Source organism: Nicotiana sylvestris, chromosome 1, assembly GCF_000393655.2.
Source record: "Nicotiana sylvestris chromosome 1, ASM39365v2, whole genome shotgun sequence".
Lineage (NCBI taxonomy): Eukaryota > Viridiplantae > Streptophyta > Magnoliopsida > Solanales > Solanaceae > Nicotiana > Nicotiana sylvestris.
The window spans coordinates 173873211-173885894 of record NC_091057.1 but is presented as its reverse complement, the minus strand read 5'-3'; the positions used below and the strand labels follow the sequence as shown (position 1 = coordinate 173885894).

The following is a 12684-nucleotide window of genomic DNA, read 5'->3' as shown; positions in this document are numbered from 1 at the left end:
TTCACTCCCCCCACAATAAATTTGCTGGGAAACTTCTGATTCCCCTATCGCCAAAAAAAAAAACGCCATGTACTTTTATTTTTTAAAATTGGTCGTCACGGGTTTGATAAAGTGCACCATTCCACCATAACTGAGAGTTATATCATTTGAATAGAACACGAGCAACGTAAGAGGACATTGTATTGTAGATAATACACGAATTAGACTAACAATTCATTGCTGGTTTATGTCAGCAAATCTGATCTACTCCCTTGGAAGTTAACTATAACACTTGTTGCATCTGGTTACTATATACAAGGATTACACGATTATATACAAAGAATACATGGATAGATTTATCGTTATTTTCTGAATAAATAGATTTTCACTATTTTATGCCTTTCAAAAGTTCTGGTTTGATTTGACAAAGAACGCATCAATTGGTACATATTTGCTAGCAGTTGGAGATGATTTCTGTTTCTTTTTCTGCCGACCGCTGCTTCCAGTATGGCCTTTTTGGGCAGCCCTAACAAGAATTCAAAAGAAATGAGACGACACAGCCAATACCGAGAAGTGAAAGGCAAAACAAAAGGAAAAGAAATATACTCGAAACAATCGCGCTTAGCAGGATGGGGAAATAAATTCTTGTATCATAAACATCATGAAGTAGAAGGTACCTCTGTTGTCGCACGAAACTCCTGTGGTTGTTACCTGATTCTTCACCTTGCAGCCTTTCAGCAAGATGAAAATCAGAATGTTCTTGCCTTTCTTCAGTGAAACTTGGAGGCAGCTCAATACCACAAATAGAGCATTTGTAGTCATCCACCCAAACAAAGAATTGCTTCTGATCTGATATAGACCCTGCTTCATCAGCCACACAGCTAAAACCATTTTTCCAACTATCCCGGTGGCATGCCTCCAATTGACCTGTGTAAGAATCGATCTTCTCAGACTTCATTTTATGATCAGTATTTGTTGGTTCATGAACCTGAATTCAAACACATGTTGAAAATTAAAAATCACAGTATTTGAATCACAACTCTTTCTTTGGTGATATATGTATGCCTTAGCTCTTTAGGGGGGAAAGTATACCTTAGCTCCAGGTTCACTACTTTGAGGTACAACAGTTCCATTCAATTCTTCATTAATGTTCCTTAATATCCTGCAACTGAAAGTAGAATCTGATGTCTGGTTCTCCATTGACGAGTCACGCAGATCACAAGATGTCTCAGCAGAGTAGGTAGGACAACAATTCAAATTAACTGAGAAAGTATTATCACAAACATCAGAAACCAAGGGCCTGTAATCACTCATCTTTCCTCCAGAAGCATCTCCGGAAAGAATGAAATCAGAAAGGGTTTTTTGAGTAGGATCAGCTGGAATGCCATTTTTGTCGTCACTGAAATGAGACATACGAAGTCCTGATGGAAAAGTTCAACTGCTTAGTCAAAATGCCTCATGCTGGAAATTTGCAGTCAAATAACACAACATTCTAGAGTGACAACTGAACATGTCATTTCTAGCTCAGGGAAGAGAGAAGAATTTAAATGGAGTTGGCTTCTGTTTTGGGCTTTTTGTTTCCCCAAAGCATACTCATAAATGGATGGTTTAACCAATAACTGCAATTAAAAGTTATAGAAACACGGCAACCGGCAAGTGAGTGGGGCAGCATCTAAAAATTGTTTGATAAAGTCTGATGAATAAAGAGGCAAATCACAAAATAATAATACCCCTCTACGGTTGTAAAAAGGGATAAAATCAATCCCTTCCTATAAATCAAAATAAGACCAATAAAACAGCAAATCCAAATAACCTAAGGAATCAAAAAAATCTATGAGACTGTTCTCTATAATTGCTTCTTTTGCTCCGCCTCATAATCTCATCCTTCTTCACCATGGGAAATTATGGGTTTCAAATGTGTATTCATTAGCAGCCCTAACCTCCCCTTTAATCTGATAGTAGAGCTTCAAAAGGTTTTGGAGAGAGAAATTTTGCAAACTGCAAGCTACACAATGCTACCGATTTTCAATTGATATCGTGTATTGAAGATTTTAACACTTTGTTTTCAACATCCTCGCTCCTTCTCCATATGCAGTAATTACGCAGAAGGAAGGAAGATGGTTTTATTCCCCCAAGATGTAAAAGCAGGACCAATGTTTGATCAAGACAGCTTATAATCTTCTAAAAAAATGTTTTGAAGTGTATTTTGGTAACAAAGGAATACAAATTATTACAGATACTTCGCCTGATTTTTAGACGATTTCAGCCACACATGAATTTGCATCTTTAATTGAGGCACGTCCTTGATTCCATTCCACAGAACACAATAATCAGATAACCCCCCACACAAAAAAAAAGTTAAAAAGAAAAAAGAAACAATCACAACTTATTTGTAGCACTGAGCAATTAAGAGAAGGGAAACCACACAAGACATCATATTTACTAAAAGCACTGAACAATGTTGAACCGCTCACCCATGAGTCTCAAAGAAACAGGAAATTCGGCCTTCAGCAGCTTTGAAGCATGTTTCAAGATTTCTTCACTTGAACATATGTAACTAGGCAAAGTCACCGCTCGAGTTCGAACCTGGAGACTTCGAATATATCAGCTAATTATAAATAAAAATAACCTGAATTTATGTAATAGAAGTCACTAAAGCAAAATGTTGGAAGTACCTCAAAGGATATGGTTTTCAGTTTTAGCGTCAATGTTCGCCCAAAAAGACCCTCCTTTATCATATCAGCAGAAAGCATCTCTGATAGATCAACTGCAAGCCAAAGTTGACGAAATTAACCTTGAGATCATACCAAATGATTATAAAACACATGCAAAAGTTCCGGCTGAAGAAAGATTTCTCCATGCTCAAAACCTGAGAGGGAAAAAACATATCTATAGGCCGGACAAGCAGAAATCCCAACAGAAAGCCTAAAACCATACCTAATTTTTGAAAAAGCAAAGCTTCATCCTCAGTGGCTGAAAAAGTTCTTTCATTACTTATACTCTTTCGCATCTTATATTGAGGAGTATCAGTTCCGCCAAGCCCTAGACCGACGGAAAGGAAAAAGTCTGCAACAAAGAGGCAAATGAAATGTTGTCAATATACAGAAGAACCCATCATAAACAGTAAGAACGGCAAAATTAGGAAACAAACAGTGACCACGCCAGTTAATCAACTTTGAAAAAGACCTCTCAAACACAACAGAATATCAAAGTATACAGCTCAAATCGAGCTTGAAGTTTCTATGAAATAGTTCTAGGTTGTGTTTTTGTCAGATTAAGAGGAAATGGAAGATATGGATTATATCATTAACAAACCTGCTGAAGAACGAGAAAACAGGGCACAAATGAAACTACTCTTTTGCAGCATATCCTCACAGGTTGTTATTCCAAAGACATCATTTAAAATGCGTTCGGTGACCTTACCGATGCCCCCGATCTGTACATAGTTTCCTGAATGTCAGATTATAATTCTACATCCGAAAATGTAAAAGCAGCACTGAACTGCCTAATTGGAATAAGATACTTCACAAACCAAAGAGCCTAAAAACAGCTACTCTCAATACCTTCCTTATTGGAAGTGAAGAAATAAATGTCATGATAGCACTTCGATCAGTTGGCAAAACAAACTGGCCATTAGGTTTGTTGATATCCGAACAAACCTGTGAGAAGGAATAGAGAAGCTATTATTCGGCAATCCGCATCTTCATTTTGATACAAAAGTACGAATAGGTGGACGGTGCCTAATTAGTTGAAATTTCAATCTATCCTTTCTCATAGTTTTCGAAAATTATAATGCATTTTTTTCCTAGTCTGTGTGAGGCATACCCAGACATACTAGTTTGGATGATGCCCATAGCTTGAATGCAGAAACTAATGCATCCTGTAGATGCCTCAAGAATGGTCTATGTCGAAACGCATATTCATTTCATGAAAGGACAGATATAAAATAATTCATTTCCAATACCTTAGCAAGTAAGCGGTTTGGTGCCACTCCAGCGCTACACGTGAGACCTGTCTCAAGGTGTACACTTTGTCTGAGCTCTTCAGCCACCTTAAAGGAGTGGAACAACCAAAAAAAGGAGGATCAACAAGACTACCGACAAACAAAGTCAAGGGCAAGGTAAAGCAGGGACACATAAGATAGGGAGGAAATTCTAATGGAAATAGATAAAGATGGGGCAAAATCTACTGTAGACTAACTTCTCCACCCGTAATGCCTCTCTCTTCGCAAACAGTAGTAATATCAAGGTATGCCTCATCCAAGCTAGCAGCCAGAAAGTTCGGATCATAATTCTGAAAAACTATGAAAAGAGATGGGTTAATAATCCAAATAATTAGGCACATACCAATCAAAATATGCGAAGTCCTTAGAAGTACAGTATGCAACCTTTCCTTGTTAAGTCACTGTAATGAGTATACTTCTGAAAGTCTACAGGGACAAATAACAACTCTGGACATAGTTTGCGTGCAATAAATCCAGGCATCGCAGCACGAACACCAAATTTACGGGCCTATAAAGCATGAGTTCATGATGTTTCAACAAAGGAAAAAGGACAAAGAAAAAAATACAACAACAAACTTCACAAAATAGGAATCTGAAAGATAAACTATAAATGAGTTAAACATGAATATCCACCAGCCACATTCGTGCAGCAAGCATCTTCAATTAACCTAAAAGCTCTTCATCTGAAATTCGAACCTCATAACTAGCCGTGGAAATCATGGACATGCTGCCAACAGCCATTGGCTTCCCTTTTAATGAAGGATTACACAAAGCTTCAACAGCTGCGTAAAAAGCATCCATATCCACATGCAGCCAAATCCTTGACAAATCACGTGTGGCTTCTAGCTCTAAAATCCTTTTGTCAGCCATCTGGCAAAAAAGAAGAAATAATATTCTTAGACAAAAGTTAAAAAAAAAAAAAGGATAGTTAATCTCATATCAAAAGAAAATAATGAGAAGTTTGCATATGCAGTTAAAGCCACCTTGTACCCTAACAGAGAAAAGGGGAAAAAGAAAGCCAAAGCTACAATGCAAGAGAAGCAGATGATCTCAAGACCCAACAATGGAAAGATGGGATTAATGTCAACAAACAACTATTTCCAACTATTAATTTTATAGTGAACCAATTCTGAGCCCTTGACGTGACATTTAATAATAATGAGATGCTAGATTTAAAAGACTTAGAAGTAATAAAAAATTTCTCACTAGGGATGGGGCAATGCCAGCTCAAGAAAAGCGAACTGTAAAACAGCACTTCTGTTTAAGTTCAGATGAAGCCTCAATAGTACCATATGAGGCCATGCCCATAGTGAAAAGTACCATGCAATTCTCAATGTCAGATAAAGCTCATGATAATCCTTAGATAAAACACTTCCACGCACATCTTTGTTTCTTTTCTTTTCCACCCCCAGCCCTTCTCATATCTCCACTGAGCGCAAAACTAATTGAATTTCATTCTACTTACATTTAGAATTTCATAATTGCAAACTTGGAATATCTTTATATGGCAGCAGTCAACTGATCCTACACTTTAAAATCGCTTTTCCTTAATCGCAATGGCATTACATCTTTTATCATAGATACCCAGTCAAAGACACTCAATGCAGCCAATACACATCAAATCGTGTGTGTAGAGAACATAGATAGAAAGAAATAGACAATTAGGTCCCCACGTGACACATTGGAAGCATAACCATTTTCCTAATTGACATAAAAAATTACCTTCTGATGATGAGATATATCTTGTGGAGTAAGTTTAGAGTACTGAGCACGCATGTTCTCAATTTTCTGCTTCATATAAGCTTCCTTCTTTTCCTCATTCTCAAAATACTTTGACCCTTTACTCATTTCATACACTATCCTCTGCACTTTTTCCTTGTCCACTCCTTCCATTCCTACAATTTCAATCATCCAGCACAATTTTGACAGTGGTTTAAACAAGTAAAGTCAAATAAATCAATTAATCAATTCGCTATGCATTATCCAGGAACATTTAATTTGTGAAATTACACTTCCTACAGATGAATTTAGCAATTAATTACATTAAAATGATTGAAAATACCTAAATTTTCAAAAAAAAGAAAAAATTAATCAAAATTACCAGCTTTGGCGCTGGTGTAGACTGTGTGATAAGATTCCCATGGGCGAGAGGAAGAAGGCTCTTCACTTCCTACTGAGGTTTGGCTCTTCGCCATTGATGGTTGCTTCCACGAGAAGACTAAAATTTTCATCTAAAGGGCAAAGACCGCGCCTTTTGATTTTGCCCCAATTTGATAAAATTTTACCCGCCACCTCTTTAGTTTTTGAAATTATACTTTGCACACTTAAGTTCTTGTGTTTCACGGAATTTTCCCCCGTACTTATCTCCCAGTCACAAAACCACGCTTAAAGATTCATTAAACAGAAAATTTATCCCTCAATTACACATTTACACTCCACTTGATAGTGTGTCAATGGTGCGGGGATCTCTCAATTTGGTTGTTAAAGCCCATTGAATTAACAAACGAGTCATAATTTAACTAATTCTAAAAGAGTTTTTTCTTTCCTATACAATATTTAAAACTTATTTACCAAAATTATTTTAATTTTGTATATTATCCATATATAGGTCAAAATCTGACCACAGTAGCCGACCCAGTTGGGATCCCGCCTAAGTAGCGGGATAATGAGAGGCACCACAACCTACTTCAGTCTAAGCACCCACAATGTACATTAAGTTAAAAACAATGTTCAAGCAACGACAAAAATGGTCACAGTGTGAAGGTACATCGGCTAAAGAAGATAGCAAGAACCCCAAGACTATATATGGGGGAGAACTCTCAAAAAAGGGGGGACTTTTTGGTTTTTCTCTCTCTGTTCTCTCCTTTTATTTTCCTTCCAAAAAAGGATGCAAAATTGATCATCTACTCTATCTCATGAAAGAAGAAACGACACTATCAATAAAGATTGATCGCTCTTATTTTAGTCTACTCATTATTTTCCGATTCATATTTAGATCGGAAGTGAATTCGGAGGTCCGTGGGTCATTTTGGAGTCATTTGGCTAAAGATAGAATTTTAAGGTTTTTAAGAAGTTTGACTGAGAGTTGACTTTTTGATATCGGGGTCGGATTCCGATTTTGAAAGTTGGAGTAGGTCCGTAATTTTAAATATGATTTGCATGCAAAATTTGAGGTCAATCGGACGTGATTTGATAGGTTTAAACATCGAAAGTAGAAGTTTGAAATTCTAAAGTTCATAAAGCTTGGATTGGAGGTCGATTCGTGTTTTTAGCGTTGTTTGATATGATTGGAGACCTCGAGCAAGTCTGTAATGTATTTTGGGACTGGTTGGCATGATTGGTTGGGGGTCCCGGGGGCCGGGGACCTCGGGTGGATTTCGGGTGGTTAACAGATCAAAATGGAATTTTCGGAAAAGGCTGAAGCTGCTGGTTGTTGTCCTAACCACACCTGTGGTTGGTAAACCGCAGGTGCGATACCGCAGAAGAGGTCCACCTATCGTAGAAGTAACCCAAGGCCAGGCAGCCCAAGACCGCAGTTGCGGCCCTAAATCCGCAGAAGCGGTGGGCCTGTCCGCAAAAGCGTCCCAGACCGCAGAAGCGGTGGTCACAGGTGCGGCCCAGGACCGCACATGCGAAAATCGCAGAAGGCAGTGGCCTTCATTTATTCGGGCTCTAGGCCATTTTTGCTCATTTTCACTCATTTCTTGGGCGATTTTGGGAGCTTTTGAGAGAAGGCTTCCACCTAGCATCTTGAGGTAAGTTATCCCACCTATTCTTAGTTTAATACATGAGTTTTGGGTAGATTAACACATATAAAAATTAGTGAAAATCATGGAAATAGAGTAAAACCTAGGGTTTTATTAAAAACAAGATTCAACCACGAAATTTGTTATAGAATGGAGTAGAAATCATATACTCTTGATCCTTAGATTATAAAGAACAACTTTCTTCGAAATATTTCGGAATCCGGGCACGTGGGCATGGGGTCGGATTTTAAGAAACTTGTGTTTAAGGTTGGGAAATTGCCTAAATAGTTAGAATGCGATATTGCGAGCTTGTATTGATTGGTTCTTACCTCGTTTATTTAGTTTTGGATCGTTCGTCTCCAAATTGAGAGTTTGAGCTTGTTCTTGGTATTGGAAGTATGCTTTGGAGTGAGGTGAGTCTCCTTTCTAACCTTGTAAGAAGGAATTGTCCCCATATGTGAATTAATTAGTTATGTGCTCCTATTTGTGGGGGCTACGTACGCACGAGGTGACGAGAGTCCGTGTGTAGCTACTATTATGCCATTGTCCGGGTAGTCTAGGACCCAAAATCATGCTATACTAGGAATATCTATAACCTTATTGACAGTTGATTGCTTAAATCCTATCGAATTGGTAAATGGATTTCTAAAAAAAGAATTAAACTTCATTTTTCTAAATTGTTAAAAGAGAATTGGTTTTCTTTGGATAATTGTTTCCTGATGACTTCTTGATTGATTGTATGTGCGTGTTTAAATTCTGGAACAGGCTGAACGCCTCGGCAGGTTAAATAGATGAATCTATGGTTTGCGCTGTTCAACCCTCGGCAGTGCACATTTTACATTTATGTTAGATCAGGTCGTACGACCTCGACATGATTTGCGCATGCTTGTATTGCTTGCCTGGAAACCTATTGAAGTTGTATTGACTCTTCCCGGTTTGAGAATATTTGTATAAACAATGAAAAGGATTTTGGAAATTTTCTATAAAAGAAAGAATTTCTTACCTGCTTCATTCCATTGAACTACAATCATGTTTATAAAAATCACCGATTTACTATATTATTGAGATGACATTATTGGATCACTAGTAAATGTCGAAGTCGACCTTTTGTCTCTACTTCTTCGAGATTAGACAGGATGCTCATTGGGTACACGTTGTTTTCGTACTCATACTACACTTCTGTGCATTTTTGTTGCACAGGCACATGCATCTCTAGTGGCCTACTGGGTGTAGCAACATGGTTGATACAGAGACATAGGTGAGCTATATTTTCCGCAACGACCCGCAGCCAGCAAGTCTCTTTCGGATTACTGTATTTATTTTCTGTCCAATATTGTATTCCGGACGGTTGTTGTATTCCATTATTTCGTAGAAATTGCTTACGTACTTGTGACACTGGGTTCTGAGATAATCATTGGATTCTTCAGTAGTTAAAATTTTGTAAAGATATCCTCATTTATCCAGCGGAGTTTATTATTTATTATTTATTTGTTTATTTGTTTAAATAAAATGTTTTCTAAATAATTAAAATGAGAAATTAATTAAGTATTTATGGTTGGCTTGCCTGACAGCGGTGTTCGGCGCCATCACGACCCTTAGTGGATTTTGGGTCGTGACAACACAGTATCAGAGAACTAGGTTCCCTTAGGTCCCACGAGTCATGAGCAAGTCTAGTAGAGTCTCGTGGATCAGTACGGAGACGTCTATACTTATCTTTGGGAGGCTACAAGGCTGTTAGGAGTACTTCCCTTCTTGATTCCTCGTCGTGCGGTTTGATTCCTTTGAGGCTTATGCCTTTGTTTCTTTCCTACTCAATCTTATGAGACGTGAAGCGCTTGCTATAAATCGAGAATTGAAGAATTGTAATGGTACTACAGATGTGGTGCGGGATGTTTCTCCCAGTATAGTTGGTTGGGCTATTGTCGTCGCCTTGCGAAGGGATTTTTCTATCATTTCGTCTCGGTAGTTGTGCTTCTAAGAGCTTGGAGGCTATGCACAGGTTGCTATGATGCTCACAATTGGTTATCGCACAATATTGACTTGATAGTAGGATACTTGCCTATGTGTTGGGCCAACGAATGATTTGAAAGGAAGTCTACTTAGTGCACGATTCAGACAGCTGGTATTTAATTTTCAGCGGAGGACAAACAATTGGCCTTGGGATGTCTAGATTTGGAGTGATGGAGTAACAAGATTTAGTGATTTCAATGTGTGATGGGATTTTCATCTGCGTTGTGGTTTCGTCGTTCGTGATTGAATATGTTAAGTTCGTCGGTGTTATGGTTCTTTTCAATCCACCTTTGAGGCAGGGTATTATGGAATAATATTGGAGAGACGACTGACAGATATCAGAGGGTGCAGTGGTTTAGAATTAAATCGGTATTTCTAATGTTGACGGCTCGAGAAAGATGATCTTCGGAAAGGTTTAAAGTTAGTAGCGATTTGTGGGTTCAAGTGCTACGAAGATAGATTTTATTTAAGGCAACAACTGAGCAGTAAAGGATGAGGAAGGACATGTGGAGAGTGTCGGGCGGTGGCTAAAATTTCTAGAAGTCCAGGTATAAGAGGCAAAGGTCGAGTAGTCGATTAAAGGGGTGAGTTTCACCGAAGTGGGAGAGTGTCGGAGTTGCGTATGGGCTTGGTGGTAGGATGACTACGCACCTTAAGGAGAGTTTGGAATGGTTTGCGAATTTTAGTGATGGGTGATTGGGGTATATGGATTTAAGCTGAAGTATGGGCTATTATGCGGCAAAAGATTTGGTATAACGGAAAGAAGCTGCTTGAGATGAAGAAGGATACAACATAACTTTGAATTGGACGGATGTTGCCGCACATCTAATTAATGTCCACGAGGGGTGAATGGACTTGTGCAGCTAGAGAGTGAGCTTGGACTCAGGATGGGTTATTGATGTCGTAGTGATTGTACCCCGACAACAGTGATGGAAGATGTCGGAAAGTGATTTCCACAGGTAGGTTATTCCCTGTAAGCAGGTTAGCGGTCGCGTGGTTGGCGAAGCTTCTGCGGAGGATTTTACTGGCCATTCCGGTAAGAGGTTGAATATGTGAATGTTGATGGGAATTCAGGGTGTTCATGAAGTGCTAATAGAGGGATTTCAAGGAATCTGTCGGTTTAATTGCGCAAGGTCATGTCAATGAGAGATAAAGGATCTTGGTGAATTCGAGAGGTATGTAATAGTGGCTTCAAGCTAAGTGGAAGAGTCCCACCGCCTACGATTGGATTGCATGGTCGTCTAATTGTGAGATTTCTAGTTATTAGCATATTGGTGGGTTATTTCATCTAAGGGAGAGTAACCTAAGAGGTGATTTGAGCAAAGGAATTGTTAAAGGTATGCTATGGTTGACCTTATTGGCTTATGTTCAGACGCGGGGAAGGATTCTGGATTTATGCCTTGTAGGGATGCAGGTTTCACGGGAAGTGATTCTGCCGGGTGCTTCGTCGAGAGGGTATTCATATGCTAGAAGATTCATGGAGTTGATTATATTCGGGGCCAAGTCAGAGTGGGTGGCTCTCAACAACGGTCCTAGTGAATTAAAAAGTTAAAGTGTGGTGCCTCATGATTTCGAGCCTATAGGTACGGTTAAGAATCAAGCTTTTGTAGCAGCTTATGAGAGGAGGCCCAGAATGTTCTATAATGTTTTGACTTACAGTGTAGCATTTGGGAGGCAAATGAGAAAAGACTTCGGATTCGTAGAGGGATTATCTGAAGGGACATACTAGTTGAGAATGTGAATGTGCGCATAAGGGAGGTATGAAATGGTTTGTGGGATTGGAGACAGCGTGGTCTCGTGATTCAAGGTCACTCGGGATGAGTGTGGATGGGGTGTGTTATGTGTTGAATGGAGTTATTGTTATTTCTAAGGCAATCAAGGATATATTGGAAGAAGACATATTGATTAGCCATAGTTGAATTGGCATATTGGTGGTAGTGATCAGCTCCTTCAGCGTGATCAAGTTATGCAAGTGATTTGTGACGGTACGTGTGAGGCTTATCGGCCACTGTAATTGATGTTATTCAGAAATATTCTACTGTTATGGTCTGTGATATGTAGGCGGATCCCGTAAGGGGCTGTGGTGGCTAAGACCACTACTTAGAGGTTTGTATATTCTATGTTTATGAAAATTCACCTGTGTGTTGCTATGGTTCTCCTGAAGTGAGCTAAGTGAAATGTTTTTATATGATGAAGTGTTAATCTATTAATGGTTCCGGAGTTATGATGAAAATCGTGTTCTATCGTATATTGGAATGTTGGGTACAGTGAGTGGTATGGAATTTGAAGTGAGGATCAAGGTTGCAATTCGGTGTTGACAAGAATGTCACGAGCTCGAATGGGCAGGACATAAGTTTGGATGTTTAAAGTAAGTTGGTATTGTCTCCAGCGTCATTTGAGATCGGTGTTTGGTGAAAAAAAAAAGATTTGCATCCTGGTTAAGGATTCTTGGTCGCTTTTCGACATTAGTACGACCGGTGGTTTGGATGTATAAACTTGTTATCTATTGCGGAAGGTTGTGGGAGCGTGCCCCACGGGAAGGTTTAAGTGTGCCATGTAGTCACTTGATTGATTGAAGAGTTAAACCAAGTATAAAGATTGTGGTGATATCGTTGATTTGGTAATCGATGCCTGGAAGGCGCTTGATTTATTGGGTTGGGGACTATTGAGGATTACTCCACTTATGATAGTTGTTCTTGTTTGTTGTGGGAAAAGAGGGTTATTATGGACCCAAGAAAGATTATGGACCTAGTTCGGTACGATCAGAATTGGCTTGAGGTTTGTGAATGGATTTAAGTATGAATATGGGCTCTATATCAGGCCAGATATGTTCATTTCAGTAATGCACTCCTTATGGAAGAGTAATCAGGGTGGTATTTCGTCGTCGGCTATTTCATGTGATGCTATATGGTGCCGTATGAGTTGTGAACGGCTCTATAATTTTCT

At 39.0% G+C, this 12684-nt stretch overlaps 1 protein-coding gene across 1 annotated transcript; it reads right to left on the bottom strand.

Moving 5' to 3' along the window:
- Positions 1 to 119: 119 nt before the first annotated feature.
- Positions 120 to 6231, bottom strand: LOC104212531 (DNA polymerase kappa). The gene is made up of 14 exons (XM_009761828.2): positions 6084 to 6231; positions 5705 to 5877; positions 4679 to 4852; positions 4367 to 4490; positions 4180 to 4280; positions 3944 to 4030; positions 3543 to 3638; positions 3295 to 3415; positions 2917 to 3045; positions 2655 to 2746; positions 2454 to 2565; positions 1072 to 1400; positions 657 to 967; positions 120 to 505 (listed from the first exon to the last, which is right to left on the bottom strand). Exons 1-14 carry the CDS (start codon positions 6211 to 6213, stop codon positions 382 to 384), a joined length of 2103 nt encoding a protein of 700 aa, XP_009760130.1. The 5' UTR covers positions 6214 to 6231; the 3' UTR covers positions 120 to 381.
- Between the last annotated feature and the right edge of the window lie 6453 nt (positions 6232 to 12684).